The sequence below is a fragment of the Corvus moneduloides genome, chromosome 27 (genome assembly GCF_009650955.1).
Source record: "Corvus moneduloides isolate bCorMon1 chromosome 27, bCorMon1.pri, whole genome shotgun sequence".
In the NCBI taxonomy this organism is placed as follows: Eukaryota; Metazoa; Chordata; class Aves; order Passeriformes; family Corvidae; genus Corvus; species Corvus moneduloides.
Genome location: NC_045502.1, coordinates 2334207 through 2360307, shown reverse-complemented (window position 1 = coordinate 2360307; position 26101 = coordinate 2334207). Strand labels below are relative to the sequence as shown.

The following is a 26101-nucleotide window of genomic DNA, read 5'->3' as shown; positions in this document are numbered from 1 at the left end:
TTCCTTGCTCTCCTCAGTTAATTTCAAGCATTTTCTGCTGATATTTCTGAGGCTGAAGTTCTCCAAACCTGCCTCCCTCCCTGGCTCTGCTCTGGCATCTCCCAAGCTGCTGTGACCCCTTTGCAGAGCCACCACTCCATGCTCCTGTTTGGGATGAGCCCGTGGTTGCCTGGATCAGCCTGTACATCCATCGAGCAGCAGGAAGGGAGATTTTCCTCCCTGGATGTTGCCATTGCTGCTGGTGGGATCAGAAATAAAATCCTCAAAGTTCACCTGCAGGCATAAATTGGTTGTGCAGTGCAGTGGGGCGACGTCCTGGTGTAAAATGGAATTGGTGTAAAATGGGAGGGCAAACTAGTGAGGGAAATACCCGGCCTTCCCTGACTTTTTCCCCATTTTCCTGAGTTCCTGTAGGACCACTTTGTCCTCACAGATCCTTTTCCCCCCCGCTTTGCTTCCAGACCACCACGAGACGGCAAAACTGCCCAGGACATCCCAGGGGATACAGCAGGTGTGGATTGGCCCACTTGCTGTTTGCCACCTGTCTCCACAGACCCCAAATTGTATTTTTATATGTGGCTTTCAGCAAAACAAATGTCCTCAGGGAGGTGAACAGGGATTCTGGAGTGTTTAGGCACCATCCCTTGGCAGCACCAGGGGCATATGGCTCTCAGGAGTCCTCAGAAGCCTTGCATTATGCCCAGATCCATACAGAAATATAGCTTGGGATGAGATTTGTATTCAGATATTTCCTGAGGAGACACTGCAGGTATGTTGCAAATGAAACAACAACCCAACCAAACCTTGTAATTTAATTTAACTGGCTCTCTTCGGGGTATGTGTCATGCATTCAGAATCAGGCAGCTGAATTCCCAATCAAATGTTTCTTGGATATAACAACGGGGTGTAAAGCATAAAAGTGCCTGAAAATAGTTTGCTAACAACCCCATGGAACCTGTGTTTTTGGCAAAAGGGGGAGGCAATTTATGGGTCTGGGCTCAGTGCTCGTAAATAAGTACATGTTCCTTTTCCTCTGCATTGGCAGGGGTTCGGCTGTTCACGTTCTCTATAACTTCTCATACACTCTATAAATTCTCATACAACTCCTCAGGCACTCGATGGGAACGCACAGACTTTTTGGGGACAGGAATTTATCCCGTTTGAACTGGCACAAGTTCTCTGTGTGTACCTTGTGAGGAAATTTCTTCTGTACCAGATATTCCAAATCCACTTCTGCTTCACCACCTTGAGCCCAGAGAAGCTGCTTGTTTTACTGAACCTGCTTGAAATAGGAAAGAGCAGCAAACAAAAATTGTAGCTTCTCACCTTCATATTTTGGGATATCTAGTAGCAGCAAAAGGCCTTTTTGAAGTAGATAAACAGTAATGGAGTACTTGAAGTAGATAAATAGTCTGGAGTAGATTAAAAAAAAAAAAAAAAAAGGAAAACCAGCAGAAATACTTTGAGTTTGATGGTTAAGTTCAACTGCCTCAGGCAGCAGTGCCTGAACTAAGTACTAAAAACCACAGGCTGAAAAGATCTTTTTCTCTGTGATTATTCTGTGATGGGCCTCTGACAGAGTAACACTGACAGAGGAAAAGAGTCAGTTTTCTAGGAGTGTAGAGAAATGTAAGGCCAAGGGAACAGGAAGAAGAATAATAACAACAATAAAGATAATAATCACAGAATCACAGAATCACAGAATGGTTAATGTTGGGAGGGGTCACAGGTGGTGTCATAATAATAATAATAATAGTAACAGTAATAGTAATAATAATAATAACAATCCCCAAATAGACCCCATCCATCTCTGAAATGGATCTCTTTCAGGATTTTTGAAAAAACTCTATTTCTTTCAGGTCAGCTGACACACTGGATAATAAAATATGTAAGGAAAAGACAGGATTTTATAAAAGAATCCACCACATGTTAAAAAGTCCACAATGGATGTGAGAACTTCAAAGCTTGAATGCAAACAAAATCTTGGGGGGTTGTTTTAGGGACAGGCTGCTCATTGCATTCTCCCTGGACACCAGGACATCTCTTTCAGAAAAACCTGTTTTCTAAAGGGGGGTGGGTCCCCCTGAGATCCTTTTTACATGACCCCACTGCAGTTCAAGGGAGGGATACTGCTGGACTGAGAATCTTCAAACTATAAAAAGCCTGTACAAGAGGTTCTCTTTTCCAAAATAGCTGATTTTCTCTAATTTTTAGAATTAAAACTAAATTTAAAAATTAGGAGGGGTTTTGTGTCTTTTGCTTTTGGAGGGTTAATTAGTGATCCCTGGCTTTAACAATAATTAAGTTTGTCCTCCTTTTTCCAAGTGCTCAAGGAAAGAAACACTTTAAAACCCTGGCAGTGCTCCTCCCTCATGCCCCCTCCTGCACCACAGCTCCGGATATAGCACCATTAGTTTGAGATTTTTATGGCTCTCAGGGGAAACTCAGAACATTCTTGAAACTGAAGTAGCATTTTGGAGTCCCTGAGCTGGAGCTCAGCCTCTCTCAAGGATAAATCACAGAGCTGCCAACAGAGGGGATATTTGGCTTAAGAAGCAGGGGGCCAATAAACACCAATACTGTTCCTTGTGTCACTAGTAAATAGTAAATGTTTCATCTCCAAGTAGCTCAGAGTGATTTCCAGCAGCGAGTTGATGATAACGAAGCATCACAACTGGAGGGAGGGAGTGTTAGCAAAGAACTCACTTGTCAGGAAGGCTTTGCTTGCTGCCAGCTGCCTCCATCTCTACAGCTGGAATGGGGAAAAAAAGGTGAGGGAAGGAGGAGGCAGCAGCTCTTCAGCTTTGTGTCCACACCAAACATCATAGTGCAATTGTGGATGATGATAAAAAAAGGCTTTTTAGTGGTAAAAACTCTCAACCAGCAAAACAGAACCTTTTAATCTAACACAGCTCTAACTGGGCTGAAATACTGCTGTGGGTCTCGTTGAGTGCAAGTGGAATTGCCCCGGTTTTCACTCCTGAGGAGCTGGTGAAAAACCCAGGAGTATTTCAGGGGTATTTGATGGGAGGGAAATACTGCACTAGCCAAAGAATCTGCAGTTGTGCCCAAATATACTTCACTCCTCTAAATTATTGCTCTTGGGATGGTTTAACAGGAAAACTGGACAAGAGGTGGGCTCAGCAGTGGGTTCTTTCTCCCTACAGCTCAGGACTAATATTAGCTGTCTTATGTAGAATTAAGCCCAGGATGCTCTCCTGGCAAACCAAGTTTTCTGTGAGCTTAAGCCTGAGGATGAACACTGAGATGTGAAAGTGCTGCCTCCTGGGTGCCACCAACGGAGAACTTGTACCTCAGACAAGATGAAGCTGCAGAGAAACCCTATTTTCTGCAGGGAGGGAAGGGAAGGGAAGGGAAGGGAAGGGAAGGGAAGGGAAGGGAAGGGAAGGGAAGGGAAGGGAAGGGAAGGGAAGGGAAGGGAAGGGAAGGGAAGGGAAGGGAAGGAGTAGGGAAAGGAAAGGAGAAGGGGAAGGGAAAGGGAAAGGGAAAGGGAAAGGGAAAGGGAAAGGAAAGGAGAAGGGAAAGGAAAGGAGAAGGGTTCTCATACAGAACTCCATTTTCTAAAATAACCCTTTGGATCAACTGGGATTCCTGCTTCTTGCAGGCTATATTTTTGCATTCGGTTTTTCTAGGCTCAGCCATGCAAATGCCTTCAGACACTGAACAGGCGCTCCGGGCTAAGCTCAGATGGGCTCTGGGTGTGCACACAAAGGATAATGTGATGCTGGGTTGGTTTCACTCTGTCTATTTTACCACTGAAATGGTTTCCTAATTGCTGGTAATTGTTTTTCTGAGATTGTGTTAGCATTAACCAGGAATTCTCCAGCTTCATGTTGAGGACCCAGAGGTAATTCCACGGCAAACTGCGTCGGGGCTCCTTGTGACTCACTGCTCAATATGGATAAGGAACGCTGGATCTGCTTCAATTTGTATTTTTAATTGGGTTGAGGGGAAACAGAATCAGCCCTTCATTCTTTTGGTTATGGGAGGCATTAATTCTTTTCCTGGTTTTTTTTTTTCTTTCCTTTTTTGCCAAAATACATCAGGAAGAAAATGCAAAAGAAAAAGAAAACATACCCAGAAAGCTTCTATCCATCATGCACTGTGTTCTCCTGAAAACATAACAGAGCACTTCAGTTATAACAAACAGTAAAAGCTAAAAGATGTGGTGTGGAAGTGTACTTGGGAACAATCCTCAGCTGAAATCCAATCCCACTCCTTATTTTTTACCTCTCTTTTCATGATTTCAATTAAACTCTTAGAAATGTTTACCAGAATTTCTCACCCATCTCCCTGATGCAAATCGCAGAGATTCTCCTTGCTTTGGGAGATGGATTATTAGATTAAACGAGTGTTTCTAATTATATCTGGGAATCTGTCCCTGATGGAGCTGATCATTACAGTGAGAAACCAAACCAGCAGTGCCACATAACTGGTGGCCTGTCCATGAAGCTGCTCCAAATCCATTTGTTTCATATAAAAGATGACATCAGCTGCCAAATTCCCAGGCCAAAACTGGGGAATTTTGATGTTAATATGGTGTTAATGTTGATATCAGGGAGAAAAAAAAGCCACTTTTCCAAAGTTACTCTGTCAATTCTACAGCTCCTGGTAAAAATCAGGGTCTGGTAATTGACTGGTAATTCATTATATGAACTGGTGGGTTTAAACAAATCCAGTTGGAACAGAAATTTACTGCAAAAACCTCAATAGCATTAGGCCAATAAGCAGCTGAATGAAAAACTGGATGTTTTCTTCTCCTGTAATTGCCAGCACGGTGTCACTTGTGTTGTTAGCAGTGTTTGAACCTCAATAAACCTCCTGACTGCTTTGACCTTTGCCTGCAGCTCGATTAGCAAAACAAAAGATTTTTATCCTGCAGGGGCTGTGATTAAAACTGTCCTAGAATTTCTCTCGGGGTCTGAGTCTTGATGAAAAAACCCTCAATAGTCTTGAGAGCAGAATCTGTCTGGGAAATGAAGCAGTGCCATTATCACCAGATGCCCATGGGTGGACAAACTATCAAAGAAATCTGAGGAGCCAGAAAGGGGTAAATGAATCCCAAAAAAGCACAAGCAGAATTTTATGAATTCACGTCCTTGTAGTGAAATTAAACAAATGCACCATGGTTTATTTTTCCCCTGTCATATGTCAGTTTTTCAAAATCATTGATGGTGTTTCATGAGCATTTTATCAGCATTCCTGGGACAGTTGGGGTGAATCACATCCATTGCACAGAGGGGAGTTTGGACACAGTGAAAAAGTGGTGACTTGCTTAAGGCCAAAAATTCATTACCCTGTTAGGAAAACAGAATCCTTATCCAAAATGCCAGAAAATGTGACTCCTTCCTCTCCTCACTTGGCGGAATCCAGCAAGGGATCCTGTAATACAGGAAGGACCTACAGCCACATTACCAAGGCAGATGATGATGATGATGATGATGTGTAATCTTAGCTGAACTGGATTTAAATTATAAAGCCAAGCAAAAATGCACATTTTTATTTAAAAATGCTTTTTTATCTGACAGCAAATGTGGTGGTCACAAGGGCATTCTGACACTCCAAATTATTCCTTAGAGTTGCAACAGGTTTTGTGGCCATCTGTAAGTTCAGGAGGGAATTTTTAGAGCAAGGTCTGTGTCCATTAAGGACCAAATCCTGGTCCTTCACTGAAGCTCCCAGACGACTGCCGCAGAAAATTATTAAGGATAAATGCACATTATAATCCAGAGGAAGAACAGACCTGTGGAATAAGCAGGAGGGCAACTGGGGTTTGATTTTGTTGGGTTTTTTTTTCATTTAAAGTTTTCTTCAGAGTTTCCCTGGATGAAATTTCCCAGAGTTTCACTAGAGGCAGCCACAGCCAGGGCTTTCCAGGTTCCTGGTACATCAGCTGTTTTTGAAATCTGTCTTTTCCTTCCCCGTGTCTCAGTTGTCCTTTATAAATAGGAAATAATAACTCAGCACTTGTCTTTCCCATTTACATTCTTGGGTGGACAGGGATTGTTCTCCTGGTGTTTGTTTATAAGGAATACAGCAAAATGGGCTGGATTTCATCTGGGACCTGATGTTTTACTGTAAGCAGACTGAAGGAGCAGAGTAAGGACCTGGGGCCCAAATGAACTTGTTAAAAGTTTTTTCAAGGACTTTGACTTTTTACAGTAGAAATGTAAGTTTATTCCTTTATTCACTTTGCACCCTGCCCTACTAAACCTCACTAGGATCAGAAGTATCAGGAGGAGTCTCTACCTGACCCTCTGCCTGAAATGTTTGTTGAAAGGGAGAAGACAAATCTGTATGAATAATTAGGGGAAAAAAACCAACCAACCAACGAGACTTGCAGCTCACATATCCCAAAGTGCACATTCCCCCCAATAATTTATTTGTTCACCTTAGCAAGATTTCATATACATTTTGTTCAAGGAAATGACCAGCATGGACTGTTCAAACATGATAAACCTGGAACACAGCACCTAGAAAATTCAGTAACACCAGAATACCACATTCAGAAAATGCAGTGCCTGTTTCAGAAGAAATCTTTTAAAACCACTGGCAGCCAAACTTGTACAACATGCAGGCAAAATGCTGCTGCAGGCAGAAGAAAAAAAAAACAAAAACAAAAACAAAACCTTTTTTTTTTTGCAACCAAAGACTAGCAAAGAGAAAAAAAAAAGCCCAAACCAGCTTGTATACAATTCCCATAGTTGTACTGTCAGGAAGAATTGAGCATTACATGAAATTCAGGGAGGTTTTCTATCATTGGCTGAGTGGACTTGCTTTGAAAGTGGAAATCTGCTGAAATGCTGGGCAGGTTGGTGTTTTCCTACTTCAGAAAATGGTTTACAAGGGCTAAGTTTTGACAGCTGATAAAAGAAATTTGGATTAATGCAAGAAAGTCTCGTTGAGCACTGGAAAATCATGTTTATTTTCACTATTAACACGTGGAGGTTTTTGACTCTGAAAAAGATCTGGATGTTACCGTGATGATAAAGGAGAGGCTGTTGCTCATCCTGGGTTTGAGCTCAGTGTTGCACTGAGACAGAAATGTGCATTAAGTAGAGCTTTGAGCCCACTGTGGGACTGACAGATGTGTTATTTCTCATGTGATGGTTGCCATCCAGAGCTTTCCTCCTCAGCAATTCATTTTCCCTTAGCTCACGTTTGCTATTTTCTCCTTCTCTGCCATCATGAGAAATATGCAGTGTGCTCTGTGTAGAAGGAATGACATTTCACTCCAATCCCTGAGACAAATGCTCCATCTTTTCCAGGGAAATCAGAGATTCAATTACTCCTATCAAGCTGGAGGGAAGATCTGTATTTTAAAGCACCAAAAGCTACCTCTGCAGTGTCTTATGGTTTTTATAACACTGTCACATACAAAATACCTTCACAAATACTTGAGTGTGTGAGGGGTGCAGGCAGAGAGCAGATGCTGCTGTGAGAGCAGCTCTCTCATGACATGTTGGATTTTTTTCCTTCTGGCAAAGGATAACACTCGTGCAGGTCCCAAATTTGCCTGGAGCTAAGTGCAACTCTTTGAAGACCAACTGGCTTTCCTGTTCAGCTCTGCTGTCAGAAGGGATCATCCAGAAAAAATTGGTGTCAACAGTCTGTCCCCTAGAGTTAGTTTTCAACCTTGTCTTGCTTATCCAAACCATATTAAGACAGGAAAGAGGATCTAGGTGTCTCTGGGTAAGATGTGGAGTTAATTACCCAGCATGGATTCAGCCTGGGACAGCTGAAACCTTTCTGGATGAATCACTGAGTTGCTCTGTGTCTCAGTAGCTTTATTTTAAAATGAAGTTCCTAATAAAACCCCACTCAGACATGAGCAATAGTAGCTCAAGGCCAACAGGCACACCTGAAACTGGGCATTTCCACTTCAGCAAAGCAGTAAGACCTTTTTTAACTGACTTCAATCAGTACAAGATGCTGCAGCCTGTCAGTGTTGCCTTTCAGAAAACTGAAAAAGTCAGGCAGGGAAATTTTGTATAGAAGCTTTGTGAAATCCATTTGCTTACTCCAAGTAGAGAAGCAAGAAATATTCCTGGCTGAATCTTTCTTCTTTCCAGTGCTACAGATTTTCAGGACATTAAGGCCTGGCAAAGGAGAATATTCTTTTACACAATGCACAATTTATCCTTGGAGCTGGCAGAGTGAAATAAAGAATATAAAAATGAGAAGACATTTATTTGAATAGTGGACAGAACTTAAGTATTTGGGATTTGAATAAACTTGCAAAGTACACAAAGCCTCAAAAACATCAGATAGTAAATCTGAATTGACTGTGGAAACTGGACTACTGAACTTTCCCTGCCCTGGGAGGAAGAGGGATTGGTGATCTGCTTTGCCTCAGACTGTGCAAATTAAGAGTAATCTCTGTGATGCTCCAGCTCTCAACTCTCTGCAGCTGAGACTGTGCTCCACCCCACGTGGAAATCTTGGCTGTCACTCCCAGCAGAAAACCCTGACCCAAGAGGATGGTGGGATGTCAGAGCCATCCCTCGGAGGTTTCAGTCAGGACACATCCACTGCCCGGTCAGAGCAGGTCACTGGATGTGGCTTTGAGGGGAACTCCTGGCACTCCACTGATCTCCCTTCCCATCTGGCCACTCTCTGATCTCTGCTCTGTGCTCCTGCTGGGTTTCACACAACAAAATCCTGATGCTGGGAAGATTTTAGAAGTGATGATTGATGTCCAGCCACTGGGAAAACCTTTTGTCCTGTTTGTGCTTTTAGACAGACAGCTACATTCAGCCTCTGTGGCTGCAGCTCTTTCACCAGTGCCAAGTCCACTTTAAATAACAGAAAAAAATGGGCTGCTTAAATCTGCACTCCTTTTTTTTTTCTGCTCCCTAGAGTTCCTTCTATGGTTTTTGAGACTTTTCAGTCCAAATCTCCACCGAGATGACAAGTGCCAGTGACCCTGCTTGCAACAAGGGAACAGGGCAGTTTTCCTGCAGAAATTCTCTGAGACAGCCAAACAAATGATGTGTTTGTTTTTGCTGGCAGATGTGGCAGCAGCAGAGGTGTGTCTGGGACCGGGCTCGCCTGCTGCTGAGGGTTGGGAGCTTTTCAGAGTCACTGGACACAGAGAGGTCCTTTAGCATCTTAGGTGACAGAAAAAAAGGATGAAGATTGAGACCAAGACTTCCATTATTCCAGCCTCTGTATCTGCCACACAGGAGAACTGTGCATCCATGTCCATCCTGACACTATTTATCTTCATCTTACAGGGTCAGATTATATTGCTGCATCAGGATTGCTCTGGAGTTAAATTAATCCAGTTGTGGCAGCCACCATGTGTATCTCCACAACACCTCTTTGCCTGACACCATGAAACCTCAATAAATCTGAAATTACTGCAGCAACCCTGTGTAAATCTCCCAGCTCCAAAGGAGAGATGGCAAAAAGGACCTTACTGGCTATAAAACAAGTACTGGTTGTAGAATAAGACAGGGTTGGGCACCAAGGGTGTGCAGTGAAGACTTTAAATCTTGCCAGTCTTGCTCAATTTAAGGGGTGTTTTTTCAAAATGTTTCAAAGTTCAGGTTTTGTCCAAATAAACGTCCCACGTATCTGAACCCTGTGAGACTGGAAACCTCGGCCATGAGTCTCACGTGACTTTCTTATGAGATTTCCAGCTTTTCTCCTTCTGCTCTTGGCTTGAAGCACCATGAGAATATTTTCAGACATGGTATTTCCACACTTTTAGATTAAAATTCTAGGCCTGACGAACCTTAAGAGTGAGGCGGATTTCTTATTTAAGCTAAAAATGGGATCATGCTACAGCTCCGTGTTCTGTGAGTGCATAAATAAAAGACACAGGAGACAAATCCTCTTGACATTGGGGACTTAGTACTGAATGAGAGATAAATAAACAATGATTTCTCATCAACGCCACCAAGGTGTTGTTTCAAGGTCCATCCTGTGAGAATGATCCTTACCTCAGCCCCTTCTCTTTTCAAGGCAGTGGATCTTCAGCACAGGAGCTGACAGACACAAGAGTAGAGGCTCATGTGTTGTTTCAAGGAGCTAAATTCTTACTTGGCAAGCTCAGGAGGAGTTATGTCAAGAGCTGCTTATTTCTAATATTGTACAGAGAATTCCTCCCACTATTTCTTCCAGATGCTGGCCATCTCATTTATTTATTTATTTGGATTAGCTGTATTAAAATATAACATGCTTCCAAATGCTTTGCTCCCAAATTCCCAAGAGATGGCCCTTTCTCATGGGGATGGATGTCCTTAAGCCTTTTAACATGCTTAACTCCCCCTGCTCAGAGCAAGGGGAAAGTTCCTGACTCCAGAGTACCCAGGATCTCACAGAAAGCTTAGAGCACTTGGTATTGAAGGAGTCGGGAAAAGGAATGTAGCAAAACACTGGGCAGGGAGACAGGAAAAATCTGCAGCTTTTCCAGTGACTGTGGCACTGATCTGGCTATCAAGCACCTGAGCAAGGAATTACTGAGCCTTTCAGCAGGTTCCTGCTGGACTCAGAGGAAGAAAAACAAAAGGATGAGTGCAAGTGAGCTCTTTGAGCTTTGCTTGATGAGGACTTACCCAGTTTTGAGTTTTATTAGACCCACGTCAAAGCGCAGAGATTGTCCGAACAAACCTGGGGCACATGCAAATTTTCATTTGGTTTGGTGTGGAGATTAGGGAGGCGGATTGCACAAAACGGGAAAGTTCTCCTTGGTCTCTGAAGCTCGGTGGAGTGCAGTCACTTGGATCAAGTTTCCCTTGGCAACGGAGTTGACTGAAATCCACAGCTTAGGCTTGGCTTTATGGGGAGGGGTGGAATCACAAAATGGCTCTGGAGGTGGAGCTGTTAGAGAGTGTCGAGGCTGAAATGAGCATGGAGTCTGTGGTTCCCTCTTTCTTCTCCACTGCCCCTAAATCAGAGCAGGGAACTTTGAAAGAGGAGAATAGAGGGATAAAGCCTTTAAATGCCAAGGAAATGCCTGGCAGATGCTGGACCCTCAGAATACCATCCACTGAAGCCATGCACTGTCTTTGAGGGCCTCCATTTATGCTCCCAGCACTCACAGACATCCCTCCTCGAAAGATTTGGCCCTGTTTTACCTGTTCATACCTGGATCCTTTCAACTATCACCACACCTACTCCTACTTCCCCATAAAAAGACAGCCCACGAGGCCCCCGAGCTGCCAGCCTGGTGCACCCAGCTGGTTACACGTCCTCCCCACTCTCACTCAGGGAGATCGAGTGGATTTTAATGGTTGGCACTTTGCAGTTCTCATGGACGAGGCTCCCTGAAGCGCCTGCACAGCAGCATTCCTGCAGGAACCCTTTGCTCTTGGCTTTGGCAGCCGTGCAGTCTTTGGAAACAGCAGTTTTGGCGGGCACGCCCTGCACGGCAGAGAAGATCTTCCACTCGCAGACCCCATCCGACTTGGAAGTCTTGTAGAAGGTTTCTCCTGATCCCACAGGGATCCTGACCACCCCTTTGCCGCTCTCCATGCTCTGGCCAGAGGGATGGTTGAGGTTGAAGCTTGGGGTTTGCTTCTTTGCTGGCTGCTTCCTCAGGAGGCACTGAGCTTTCAGGACGTTCTGGAACGCTTTCTGGAACTCTTGACTTGAGCATGGATAGATGATGGGGTTGATGCAGCTGTTTAAATATCCCAGCCAAAATGTTATTTTAAAAAGTGTGTCCGGGGGTTTGATTGCAGGAAAGAAAGAACCTAAAATGGAAAATACGCAGAGTGTTAGGGCAGAGGCAGTGAGGAATTGCAGGTAACCAAAGAAACTAAAACACTGGAAAAAAATAAATAGGATTCTGTTCTGTCCTGAAAAAATTATGACTGGAAACACAATTCCTGCAGGAACAAGTGTTTCAGGATCTATGGTGTCATACAATTACATGGATGTTCCATCAGAAATCAATTCAAGAGAGTTATTTCATAATTACAAGCATTATATTCCCATTTACAGCCAGAGAGGCAGTGAGAGGGCTGATTCCAGGCTTAGAAGAAAATTCCTTCCTCAGGGACTCCTAATTCAAGATTAATTACCCAAATGACAGCCATATCTTGGAGGTCATCACAAGGGGCTTCAGATGGCAAGAAAATCACACCATTTCAGAAGGGTTAGAGAAAAGAGGGATTAGAGCTGACTGTGTTACAGCTAAAAGTCTTTGAAATTATGAAGTATTGAGTACTGATATTCCCTGAAACCTTCAGAAAACCTAACTATCCACATTCTGCCTCATGGAATGTAGCTAAAATTCAGAGAAGTTTAAGGAAAGGTTCCTTCTTTTATCAATGAACACTGGGTAGCATGTCATAGGCAGCCATTTTATTTACTTATTTTATATTTATATTTACACAAAATCTGATATATACTTGCAATGTTACCTTCCAAAGATGATTCAAAGAGCAAGAACTTCCATGGCTCCTTAGTAAGAAAAGTACTTTGGCACTTCTTTTTCTATAGAATTATGAGTTATCTGCTGATTATAAATCTTGAGAATGTTTTTCCCATTGCCAAACTTTTGGTTTTATAAAATAAAAAAAAAAAAATTCCCAGAAATAAAATTGACTTGTTTTGGAATTTGTACTCAAATATATAATAAACAGGACTTTTAGCACTGACAAATGCTTGTCTCCCTGCTTCCCCTGGAAAAACTGTAAGCATGTGAAAGAAATACTGTGGAAGGTTTAGGCATTGATGCATCTGTCATCCTCTGCACTTTAACCGTGTCTGGGAGCAGCTCCGAAGCTTTACAGGGATTGATCTTTTCCCTGGACCCCCCCTGGCCGAGGAAAAGCTGATAATGCCCTGCAAGGGTGTTCTGATTGAAATCTGAGAGCTACTGAATTGCTCGAACCTTTCTCCTCCCGTCTTTGTCAAACAAAGCTGCAGCACTTGCAGCAAATGCATTCGAGCAATTCTCAGGGTGGTTTTGCCTGTGTGGTAATGCATCAAAATCCTGCCTGGCCCAGAGACACTCCCAGTGCAGGGTGATTAATGACCTGCTCATCCTGCTGAACACGGGATCTGCTGGGAAATGTGGAGCGATCTTGTGGTGGCAGCAGCTTCTGCAGCCAGAGCAGAGCCCATGGCCCAGGGACGCAGCTGCCGGGGAGGGGACAGGACATGGGGCAGGGTGGGAAGCCTTGCAGGGGTCTCTGACCTGGGCCCAGGTGGTCTGTGTGCGTTCCAGCAGCAGAGAAGTGACACCAAGTCAGGATCATCACAGGATGGTTTGGGTGGGAGGCAACTTACAGCCCATCCACTTCACCCTCTGCCATGGGCAGGGACACTTTCCACTGTCCCAGGGTGCTCCAAACCCCATCCAACCTGGCCTTGGGCACTTCCAGGGATCCAGGGGCAGCCACAGCTCCTCTGGGAATTCCATCCCAGCCCCTCTCCATCCTCACAGGGTAGAATTTCTCCCCAATATCCCCTCTAACCCTGCCTTCTGTCAGTTTGAAGCCATTGCCCCTTGCCCTGGCCCTCCAGGCCTTGTCCCAAGTCCCTCTCCAGCTCTCTTGGAGCCTCTTTAGGGACACTAAACCTTTCCCAAAGCCTTCTCTTCCCAAGGCAGTGCATAACATGACACAGGATCTCTGTTTCTGTACTGGAGCAGAGGAACCTCTGATTCCACCCCCACATACGACCTGGGCACCAAACATGGGTCTTGCTGCCTCAGCGGTAGCTTCTGGTTGCCCCAAGCTGGCCCAGGTAGAGCCAGTTTCATTATTACTTTCAATATCAACCAGATTTTAAGACCAAAAATATTTTGCAAATGCTGTTTTGCAGTGAAGCAGAAGCGGGCAGGCGTATCCACAACCCAGAATTTTTCTCAGCAAATTAATGCTTCTCTCCTTTAGTGAAAAACAACTAAATAACATTCTCAAAGAACTTTCTGGCTGAAGTCACTGGCAGATGAAAAATAATGAAAGGCTTCTAAATGCCCAAATCACGCTCAATTTTTTGGTTTGTTTCCTCATTTAAATGCAGTGTATCTGCTGCTTTCCCATTTTGTGGTGAGACAAAAGGCGAACCAAATCCCAGATTAGGGAATCAGCTGTGTAAGGCTGAGTGTAAAAATGGGTAAACAATAACAATTCCTGTTTGCTGCAACTCCTGGCTCTCTCCAAATGGAATGCAAGGGCTGTGCCAAAGTCTGATAAAAATAGAAAAGAGCCAGTGTCAGAGTCTGTCCCTTGCTCTTTTTTTGGGGTGGGATCTGCATGTTAATTTATTAATGTAGCCTTTTTTGGTTCATCAGTGGAGAGACTCGTGGTTGCCTTGGAATAACACACAGTGAAAGAAAACGAAGGAGCTTTAACAGCACAGAGACTTTGCTATCTAAAGACCCCACTACACACTGGCTTTTGGAGAATCATGGAATGATTTGGGTTGGAAGGGACATGAAAGATCATCTAATTCCAACCCTGTGCCATGCCCAGGGACACCTTCCACTATCCCAGGTTGCTCCAGCCTGGCCTTGGACACTTCCAGGGATGGAGCAGCCACAGCTTCTCAGGGAATTCCATCCCAGCCCCTCACCACCTTTACGGGGAGGAATTCCTTCCCAATATCTAATCCAAGTCTACCCTCCTTCACCTCAAAGCCATTCCCCTCTGTGTTATCAGTGCATGCCCTGGGAAAAAACTCTCTCTCCAGCCTCCCTGTAGGGTGTGTTTGACACTTAGGGGCCACAGAAATCTCTGTCCTTCTATTGCAGCCACCCAGTTGCCTCTGTAGCTCAAAAATATTTCCTAATCTTTCCTGTTGGCTACCTGAGTATCTAGGAAAAGGGAAAAAATACTTTATTTTCCAAATCCTTGAAGAATGGTGTTCATCCCCACAGAATCCTAAGAACATGTCCCTTTCTTCCAACCTTTAATATTCAGTGATGTTGTTGTGATCAATTTCAGTGGCTGATGCATCTGGTAATGAGCAGAAGGCATTTTCAAACCTGGTGACAAAGTGGTTTGTTCAGTGCTGAGCCCTCAGGATGGATAGCTCAGGTCAGACGAACTCAAAGGAGAAATACCACAAAGATTTCGTGGGGGTTTTTTTAAACAATGACCATAATTAATCAGAAGATTAAACAAGAGTGGTGAATTATCTCTTTCTTAGGGCGTATGGTACAAGTTCCTTACGAGCAGTGAGTGCAGGGAGAGCAGGTGGAGCTGGGATGAGCATTTCCATGCAATCCTTGACCATTTGGTGACCGCCAGTTTGTGTCACCTCAAGTTTGGACACTTGGACACCATCATCCAGGGCTGAGAAAACAGAACGATTGCACCTAATTCTCAGAGCAAACCTTTCCAATCCTCTCACTTCAGGCCAGGTGGAATCACAGGTGCCATCCAGGTGTCCTCCAGCAGAGCTGGAGGGTGAACAGCTGCTGAGATACTAAGTTTTCCTTGAAATGAATTCTCTGTGCTATTCACTGGCCTTAATGTCTTCCATTGCACACTGTCAGGAATTAAATGGTGAATAGTGGCAAACCTGATTAAAGTTTAAAGGCTTGCCTTACATTGTCTCCCTGCGCTCTGTGCTGGAGGAACAGTAAAGAAAGCTTCAATAGGTCTTTTAATGCATTTTGAATCATGGGTTGAGTAAATGATGCTGGAATTCCTGCTTTGTTTTCAAAAGGTTGAGGACACTCAGTGTCAGTAGCACAATTCAATTGCTTCTTCAAAAATTAAATAAAATAAAATGCACTATGAGACTCTCAAGATCCTTTGCCATTAAATATTTCATCACTCACCCCTGGAAATGTCAGGATTACATTTTCTTCCCTCATCATTTATTTTCCTGTTTGTCAGCTGGAAGTTTCTTCAGCTCTGAGAGATAAGTTTGCCACGTCCCTCCTGGTGAGTAAGTGCCAATTCACTCTCAAAGATGTAATTTGACTTCGTCATTTGTCACAAGAGCTGCCTGATTATGGGTTGTTTAAAAAGCAGCCCTGATGTCGTGCGTTGTTTCACTGATGGAACAGCAGAGAGGGTTTTGGAACCTCCCAGATTGTAAAAACTTGTGTTGTTTATTCTGCATCATCACTGCCAGCACCATGGGAATCAGATCCTGTATATTTGTGTGACCCATGAACCCTTTGTGGTGTTAAAATCCATCTCAGCTACAAATCCATCTCTGCTATAAATCCATCTCTGCTACTGAATCTTGTAGCTCTGTTTATGTTTGCTGCTTTTTTTCCCTCTTTCTATTTTGTGTAGCTCAAATGTGGTGACTGAGGCAGAGCACAGAGGTCAGGTGGGGTTAATGCTGCTTCAGTGTATGGGGGAGATCAGGGATGTGTCCACAGAGAATCCCAGATTGGTTTGGGTTGGAAGGGACCTTAAATTCCATTCAGTGCCACCTCTGCCATCAGCTGGGGCACTTTCCAGCATCCCAGGTTGCTCCAAGCCCCATCCAACCTGGCCTTGGATCCAGGGACAGCCACAGCTGCTCTGGGAATTCCATCCCAGATCCTCACCATCCTCACAGGGAGGAATTCCTTCCCAATATCCCATCCATCCCTGCCCTCTGGCAGTGGGAAGCCATTCCCCCTTGTTCTGTAATTCTCTTGTCCCAAGTCCCTCTCCAGCTCTTGGAGCCCCTTCAGGCTGGGAACAGGGAGAATGCTCTGGTTACAGGGAAGCAAAGCTCAAAACTCAGGTCCTGGGATCTGCCCTGAAGGGGTCAAGCCAGAGGGCAGCAGCTCTTCCAGAGCCATAAAGACCCAGAGGATGAAGCACAGAGGAGCACTGATACCCCAAAGGGAATTAACTGTGTACTAGGGCCTCCCTCCATCTCTCATGGCTCACAAACATTGATAAATATGTTACATTTTGTGTTTCCAAGACCAGTGTTAGCTCTAAACCTCATTCCCTAAGACAAGTGTTCTGTACTGCATCTCAGGTCAAGACACAATCCACCCTCTGGAAAGTGTATTTATAAATACAAGTATTTATATATTGTATATATATATATACATATGTATTGCTGCAGACATTTGACAGCTGTCCCCTGTACACACATGAACTCTCCCAGCATGTCTCATATGCTCTCACTGCTCCCTTATGGGAAGTATTTTTTATGGAACAAGACAAGGGATTAAGGAACCCTTGGACAGTAGGAAATTATCCTGGACTCTGCACAATCAATTAACACAACCAGTGCAGAAAAAGCAGTGATGTGAGGAAGTCTTGCGCTTTCCAGCTGTGCCTCCCCAGGGCCTGGAATATTGTGGCTGTTCCAGAGGGAAAATGAGAGGGACTTTGCTCTTGGCTATCCCTGATCCATAATAAACAGACATAGAAGGAGGAGCGAGTTTGTTTTCCCTTCCAAACCCCTGAATTCAGATCTCTGTGGCACCAGGAGGGTGTTTGGGCACAGGTGAGCAGTGGAAAGGTCAGGCAGCAGGAATGGGTCAGTCTGGGAACACTGCTTTGATAATTTGGATTATTTCAGACCTAATTTATGCTCTGTTTCATATTGTACCCACTTAGGATGGATGATATTTCTGGCAAATGTCTCAGCAAGCAACTATTTCCAGATTCACTGCAGGCAGCTGCAGATTTAGAAAGCTGATAAAAAACCATGGGAAGGTAAACTGAGGTTTTGTTACCCGTGTAAACCCAAATAATCACATTGTTCCACAAATTAATGAAATTGCCACTCCAATTCCAGCTCCCAAGCTGTTACTGCAGTGGAATGGGTCTGGATCCCATTGCTGACATTTTTGAGATATTTGATACTTGCCCCAAAGCCCTCGCTCTTGAAGTCATTCACTTACAATAAAATAATAATTTTCCTTTAAAAATTAAAAAACCAACCAGAGAATAGTTTGAGAAGCTGGGTCTGTCTCAGGCTGCCTCATGAGTTTGTTGTCTGTCATGATTTTGTAATCCCTGGAGTTAGAAATAAGGAATTATCTCCTTCAGCAAGAGCCAAGTGTCTCTCCCGTTATCCGAATTGCAGACAAATCCTGGCATTTGCTCAGTGGGGTGGGAAAATCATTCACCACGGCCTTTCCATCACTCCCCAACCCTGAATTGTGCTGTGACATTCGAGAGCGAGTGAGAAATGACACTCCTGCTTTGTTTACTCTGGGGACTCGAAAGTGGTGGCTGCACAACAAGGGACATTGTGAGACAAGGATGAGGCTCCTGTGACAGGTGACGCACACAGGAGAAGCAGAGCACAGCTAATCCACCTTCCCTCCCTTGTTTTTAGTATAAATGGTTTTTAACATTGAATCCTCCCCTCCTTTGCTGTGTTCTGAGTCACTGGGACGTATTTCAGGATTTGGGAAATGGTGGAGAAATGTTGGCCCAGGGATGTCCATGGGATCTTTGCCATTAGCTGAGTTATCAACCCAGACCAACAGCACCTTTGCAGTCTATGATTATGAAAAATGCCCCTTGTGATCAGCAAAAAACCTAAAAAAACCCTTGCCATGGAAATGTCTTGGCTGTTTATCTTCATGGCTGAAGTTCTCCCCATTCAGTGGTTTAACTCACACGCACACTTGTGCTCTGTGACTCAAGGAGTGCAAACATTCTTCTTCTCCCCGAGCTGAGAAAGAGGTGGGGCTTTATTCTGGGGTTTCTTTTCACTTTTATTTCTTTTTTTCTCTCTTTATCACTGAGAGAACCCTGAAATATTCATGTGGGGAGTCTGTGTTGGTGTATGTTGCTACTCTAAGCCTTGTGACCCTCTGAGAGGTCACGTTGTGTCAATGGCAGAGATGGAAAAATGTACTTTATTTTTCTGGTTTATGTCTAATGAAAGTAGAGTGGTTCTCTTTGACTCCAGTTAAAAAAACTGCCACAAAATAGTAACTAGAAGCCAACTGCAGACAGGATTAGAGGATTCCCTTGACAGTGTTTGTGTCAGTTCACAAGACTAATTTACTCCTTTACCACAAACACAAACACCCTCCAGAGGATCCTCTTTTTTGCTCTCTTAATCACGAGAATGATTGACAAATGCTAAAAGCCTTCCTCTCCCTTGCCCCGTTTAGGATTTTTTTCCCCTGTGGCCTCCTGGCTCAGACTTTCCATTTTATTTCCTCCTGTTTCTGAAAGTAATGCCTACACCCAGAGCTGAGCCACAGAAAATGGACCACAAGCAAAGCTCTGGGATCTTGTTCTCTTCTGAGGGTTCATGAAGATAAATCATCAATCCCAGCCCAGGACCATTTTTGCAACACCCCCAGCCCTTTTTTCCATCAGCTCTGTGCATGTTTCACCTCAAAAAACCCTCCAAGTACTGTCTTTTATGTTGCTGAAAAGAAACTTTTTAAAGAATTCCCAGAACAACACATAAATGTCTTCCAGTTACAGGACAACGTCTGTTCTGTCACTTGTAACATGAAAACTTTTCATCACTGGGGGCTTTCACCGATTTCTGGGCTCTTACAGCTCTGAGCCTTTCTGTATCTGTCCTCCTATCTATATATATCCTATATTCCTTTCCAGGAATTGCAAGAGGAGAACAAAAAGCCAGAAATGCAGGTTGTAGTTGGGAATGCCAGAGCCCAACAAGCTCTGATTGCCCAAACGAGCTGCATCTGAGCCTCTCCCCACAAACCCCCTGCCCCTTGGCCCAGGAGCTGCAGATAAGCTCAGGCTCTTCTCTTTAACCCTCTCTGAGAGGCTCAAGATTGCTCTTTCCTAGCTCTGTTTTGTTTTGGTTTTTGTTTGCCTGGTGGTTACTGGACTGTCAGTTGAAGCTGTCATCGATGCCAGCCCTGCTTGGTTCTGCTCACAGGAATGAAAACCTGACTTCTTCCAGGGGAAATCAAAGTTCTGACAACCTTGTGTTACAGAAGTTTTGTGAGCAGTGAGTTCACACTCCAGCATGCAGAGAAAAAGCAAGTATTAGCTTCAATTATCTTCCTGCAACAGGATTATAATTTCCTGGTTTTTTCCCACAAACATCAAGCCAAGTGAGAAGAAGGTGTGTTGGATTATTGGGCTGAAGGACTTTGCACAGACCCTTTGGAACGAAACTCAATCCAAGATAGTAAGAAAAAACCCCATTCCTTACAGACTGCAACCGGTACCTTTACACCTCAATTTCAATTCAGATAATTTCTTATGGCAGGGATACTCCAGTTGTTGCTCCAGTTATTTTCAGCAGCATCAGCCAACATGGATATTGTGCCTTTCTCGATATCCTTCTATCTCTCCTGCCCTTGCCATATCTACACCTCAAAGGTTTCTACCCTGCTTTATTATACACTTCAGTAAAGCTGGTGTTTCTTGTTTGGATGCAGTTCTTGGCTGGTAGAGTGGATGTTAATGGATGTGGATATCTTGAAGGTGCTGTAAATCAAAGTGAAATTAATGTAGGTTTGGGGAAGTTGTTCTGCATGGAATGATGAGCACAGTTTGTCTGAAGAGGTTTTTGTCGCAGTTTAAGAGTGTCTGTCTCGTGGGCAATTTGCATTGGGAGTGGTCTGGCTGATGGAATCATGGAATTATAGGCATTTAGGTTGGAAAAGACCTCTTGGATCATTGAGTCCAGCCGTCCAAGTCCACCATTAAACCACGTCCCTGCATGGCACCTTCACATCTGTCGAATCCCTCCAGAACTGGTTGATGGGACCATGTTTTGGTCTGTTCCATGGCCACAAGCTGCAGAGCTGGTGAAAGCTCTGGTTGCCCAGCCAGGCATGCAGTGAGCTCCACCAGGGTTTCAACAAGGAGGATTTTATACATCTGGAAAGTCAGATCCCTGCTACAAGATCCTGCCAGGATCACTTCCCTTCCCTATCCCAACTGGACCTGGCTGCAGGACAGACCTGAAAGTGCTCTGCATCAAGATGTGTGTCCTTGGCTTTTCTGAGGACTTTTTTTTCGTGCCACTTCTCTGTTTAATCAGTTTTTTTGTCTTTAAACAAAAGCAGCAAATAGGTTTTGAAAGCCCTATTATATATGCTTTAAAAATAACCCAGTAACCCCCCAAAATTAGGGAAACAAACCTCCAGAGTTTCCTTACAAGGGATCAAAGGAAGATGCAAAGCCATTCTGGAGCCCAGAAGATTTCTTAAATCCAAAGCAAATTAATTAACAACAGCTCTGTGTGGGCAACCACATTTGCAGATGAAAAGTGTGTTTAATGCATTCTCCCAAACCCTTCTTGGGTATGTTTCAGTCATCTTGGCAAGCAGCATTCCAACGTGCTGACATCCTGGCCAGCACGAGCCAGGCCCTTCAGGGCTCCTCCTTAGGAAACAGTTCCAATCCAGCACTTCCCAGTATTGACCAAGAGGAAAAAACTGTGAATTTTTGGGGTTTTCTCATTAGCAACAGGTTTTTGTGTGTCTTGATAAATCTTGGTAAAACCAATACAGGTTAATTGAAAAAAAAGTTATTTATAAGGTTGAAAAAACAGGGAAAAAAAAAAAGAAAACCCCCCAAATATTTATTTTCATGTTTAGGTAAGGCTGTTTTTTCCTTAATTGTCCATATTGTCTTACTTACTAAAGCTTCCATAAAATCTTACTTTATTTTTCCTGTACAGCATAAGCCCTTTCCATAAGAAAAGCCCTGAAATTGACCAAGTCATAAATTTTAGTTTCCGTGTTTGAAAAACCAATATTTAATGGCAGAGTGCAGCTCAGTGAGATGAGCCACATCCCTCACCCTCAGCTATAGGTGTGAAATTAGTATTCTGCTTTTACATCCTGCAACTGCATCAAAGGTAACTGAGCAAGGTTTAATTAAAATTCTAATTACTTCTTTATGTTCCATCAAAGCAGAACAAATCCCCAGCTTTGCTCCCCTTTGGAATGACAACTGGAGAATAAATATTCATCTCCAGCATGGTGGCTGAGCCAGTGTTTGGCCAGTGGGCTCAATGGGTTCCCAGAAAAGATGCAAACCAGAGAAGTATAAAATTAGTTGGAAGGATCCTCACTGCTGTCTCCTGACTAGTCATATGAAAAATGGGATAAAAAGATTAATTTTGTTTGGTGTTATGGTATCTCACAGGGTGAATTGCCTGATAGGAAGCTGATATTTTTTTCCTTAGAGTGGGAATCATCAGTGCTGAGCACTCCAGGAGATCTGTGAACAGCTACTCCAACCCTGAATGTATTTATATCCTGACATTTATACGTTTAAGTCACCTGGCTTCAAACATAAACATACAGACCCCTAAAGATCCTGTTCCTGCAGCAGAGATGGTCACAATATCTGCTCTAGTTCACAAAGAGGATTTTCTACATGGAAAAACTACAAGATTGTTTCCCTGGTTTTCAGAATTTTGTTTCTCACCACCAGACACGTTTGGTCTGATTTGAGACTCACGTTTTTTTCACGCTCCCTGCTTTGTGGTGGTGAGTGTTTTGGGTTTTGACAGCTTTTCAGGAGAAAATTGTTCCCTTGGAGCTTTTCTGATCAGCGTTACCACACCCAGCCACAAGTATAGCTCTCCCTGCCGGGAAGGCATTGGGAGACACACAGGGGTTGGCTCTACTTACCAAGAGGCATTACTACAAAAAATGGGAGCCAGCAGAGGACGAAGCATCCCACAACTATTCCCAGGGTCTTGGCAGCTTTCTTTTCCCTGGAGAACTTGAGCAGGCGCACGGAGAAGTGGTGCTTGCTCTTGGGGTTGGGCGCAGAGCCGCTCACGCCGGGTACGTTCTTGCGGTGGATGCGGAGGGTCACCTCCTCGGAATGAGATTTCTCTGTCTTCAGCCCAGAGGTCAGCCCTTTGTTTTCCCTTTTGGCCACCACATAGACCCGGCAGTACATCACCAGGATGATGGTCAGGGGGAGGTAGAAGGAGCCCAGTGCTGAGAACAAGACATAGCCGGGCTCCTCGGTGATCTGGCAGATAGTCTCATCCTTCGGGGCTGGCTCCTTCCAGCCGAAAAGGGGCCCAATGGAAATGACCAGGGACAGTGCCCAGACACACAGCAGGGCCAGGAGGCCCCTCCTCTCTGTCACTATGCTGGGGTACCTCAGTGGGTAGCTCACCCCAATGTATCGGTCGATGGAGATGATGCAGAGGCTCATGATGGAAGCAGTGCAGCAAAGCACGTCAACGGCTGCCCAGATGTTGCAGAAGATTCTCCCAAAGACCCAGTAGCCCAAAATCTCCATGGTAGCTGAGAAGGGCAGGACAGTGGAAGTCAGGAGGAGGTCAGCTACAGCCAGATTGATGATGTAATAGTGGGTGACACTCTGGAGGTGTCTGTGGCAGGCTACAGACAGGATAACCAGGATATTACCCAAAACCCCAAAAACAATCAGCCCCCCTAGAATAACACCCAGCAAGATGGCCTTGGGAATGTTCACGGGCTCCATGGAGTGGGTGCAGTTGGAGCACTCGGAGGAGTTTCCAGGGAGGAAAGCCATGGCTGGCAATGTCCATATGAGTCCGCTGAACTTCACCTTTCCAGGCAGGACCAGTGACAAGATCAGTCCTTGGAAGGTCCTACAGGCAACATTTGCCTGACCTTGCTGGGGAAAAGAGTTTTGAAGAACGTCTTAAAATTGCAGCAGCAGCAGCAATGAGAAAGATGCAGAAACATATTAGAAAACCTACCTTTGCTCCTAAGCTTTCACCAGTATAGCACAGTTGATTCTCTCCAGTTCCAAGTCAAATTTAACTCCTTCTGCATTTTCCTTGGGGTGCACAAGTGAGGCTACGCAAACCTGAGGCTGTTTATCTCACTTTCCAGGGTTATGTGATGAGAAATATTGGAGCTGCAGGTTAAAATCATTTCCATCTTTTGGGAAAGGTTGTGTATTTAAGGAAAGTAAATATTCCAAGGGGTCTCCAATTTAAGTTTCTCCTGAGAGGAAATCACTGATGCTTTGAATTGCCTAGTATTAGTCCTGATTCTGCCTTAAAACTGGCTTAGAAACCTGACTGGGTGGAGGTTGCTGCTGCGTCTGCTCAGCAATTTTGTTTGAGATACCCATCACTCCCCATCCTCAGCATCTGGGCTGTCAGTCAGAGCTTTCCATGTGTGGAGCATTCATCAATCGAGGTCCTGGGCTGCAAATTAAAGCTCATTTACATCAGCTCCTGGCTTGCTCTGAGGGGAAGGGTGCAGTTTGCCGTGTGCACAGGGCTGTGCTCTTGTGCTCTCTGCAGATCCTCACCCCCCTGGAGAAGACAAAAACATGAACAATGTGATTCCCAGAAGCAACACTCGCTGCTAGGGTTCCCATATAAGAATAGAGCAGGAGGCTATTTTAGGGAGCTTTCCTCAGGCTGGCTCCAGCCAGTGGAACCAACCTTTTCCAGCCCAGCATTATTTAACAGCAACTGAGAGATCCATGTGGGTTTTCCTTCCTGAATTCTCCCTCCTTTATGGGGATAGGCATCAATTCTAATTATCAGCTCACCTGAAGAGACCAGTTCTAGGTGAGAAAGAAGCTTGCAGGACACAATTCAGGACTACACAAACTGTGCAGCGGATTTAGAAGCCCGGAATTTAATCTCAGGTTTCTTTATTAAGCAAGACCTTTCCCCACTGAATTTTTAGTCCAGCTGAGCTGCCCATTTTGAAAATCTATAGGGAAAAGCAACTCCAAAGCCAAGCAGAAGATGTTGCAAGGAGCAAGTCTCCTAGTAAGTGACACAACATTTCAGAGTATCTGGAAGCCAAGCTCAGCCTTTGCTGACTAAATATGGAGAAAAGGTACCTCAGATGGAAAAGTGAGGATTAGCCTGGGAACCGAGACCTGGAGGGCATGGAGAGGAGAGCTGCAAGTGGGGGCTGCAAAACGTTTCCCAACACCTCCATATGGATATAGAATTCCCATCCCAAATATTAATCAGAGATGAAAAACCACCACTAAGACTGTGGCTGTAAAACTCCAGATGAGGAAGGACACTCTAAGTGTCCTTTGGGATGAGTCTCTCAGATCACACTTTAAGCAGCAACAACCATCCCATTTACAAACTTCCATGCTAAACTTTCCTGCAGGCAAAAGCATTTCAAACTCTGAGGCCCCAAAATTCCCAGTTCACAGGCAGGGAGGAGGGGGGAGAGGGAGATGGATAGGTATCACACTGCGGGAATTTTACTTCAGCACACTAAAATGAAATTGGATCTTTTATTTTCTTTCCTACCAGACGGAATAAGTTGAGGAATAATCCCAAGGAAGAAAAGGACAGATTATACTAAGCACATCCATGAAAAGTGAGTATAATTGTGGTCATTACAGGGTGCAAACTAACGTCATTATATAGGGCTGAAAGAAAATGTAGAAATTATTAATTTGAATTTTAAGCACATGAAGAAAAACTTCCCAGCGAGACAAGATGCAGCAGAAAAGATTGAGAGAGGTTTCCGTGCTAAAAACCAAATAATGCCCAGCCTGTGGAGATAGCTGATGCTGGGAAGAGCAGACCCCAGGCTCCCGTGCCTGCCCCACACTCACCTCTTTAGTCTCTAGAAGGCAGCACAGCTCCTCTGAGCATCTGGGAAGGAGATTCTCAGCACAGCAGGCTCGTTTCTTCACGCAGGGATGGGATTCTGCGCCTAGAAATCCTCTGCTTTCCTCCCTTTATTTCCCCACTGGTATTTCAGCAGCTGGCAGGGGGGCTGATTCCCTGTATCCCGCGGCTGTGAGGGGCTGGCTCCAGGTTCTCTGGAGGGATCCGTGCCCCGTTCAGAGCTCAGCTCCACACCGGGAAGGAGCAGCAGGAACTTTGCTGCCCTGCTGATGCAGCAGAGCAGCAGCAGCCTTGCCATTACCGTAATTCCCTGCCACTCCCGTATTGCCCAGAAAGAAAGAGCACTCTCAAGTGTGGCTTTAAATCTTCTTTTCTTTTTTCTTTTTTTTTTTTTCCACTCAAACTCTCAGTTCCTGCAGAGACCAGAGAGTGGAAGGCAGAAAACAAGCTCCTGTTTATAAGGTAACACGTAATTTTTTGGATATTAAAAAGAGAATTTCCTGCAGGACAAACGGAACAAGGAGATGAAGGCAGGACACACTGCTCGTGAATTCTGCATGGTGGGACAAAGCACAACTGACTGGAGATGGAGGTTTAAGGAAGAAATTCCTCCAGGAGAATGTGATGTTGAAGGGAGGTTGATTTTTCACGTGGCTCTTAATTTCAT

At 44.4% G+C, this 26101-nt stretch overlaps 1 protein-coding gene across 1 annotated transcript; it reads right to left on the bottom strand.

Moving 5' to 3' along the window:
• Positions 1 to 6358: 6358 nt before the first annotated feature.
• Positions 6359 to 25717, bottom strand: ADRA1A (adrenoceptor alpha 1A). Its single transcript, XM_032092157.1, has 4 exons — positions 25419 to 25717; positions 23569 to 24135; positions 22496 to 23483; positions 6359 to 11723 (listed from the first exon to the last, which is right to left on the bottom strand). The coding sequence occupies exons 3-4, from the start codon at positions 23376 to 23378 to the stop codon at positions 11212 to 11214; spliced, it is 1395 nt and encodes a 464-aa protein (XP_031948048.1). The 5' UTR covers positions 23379 to 23483; positions 23569 to 24135; positions 25419 to 25717; the 3' UTR covers positions 6359 to 11211.
• Positions 25718 to 26101: the final 384 nt, after the last annotated feature.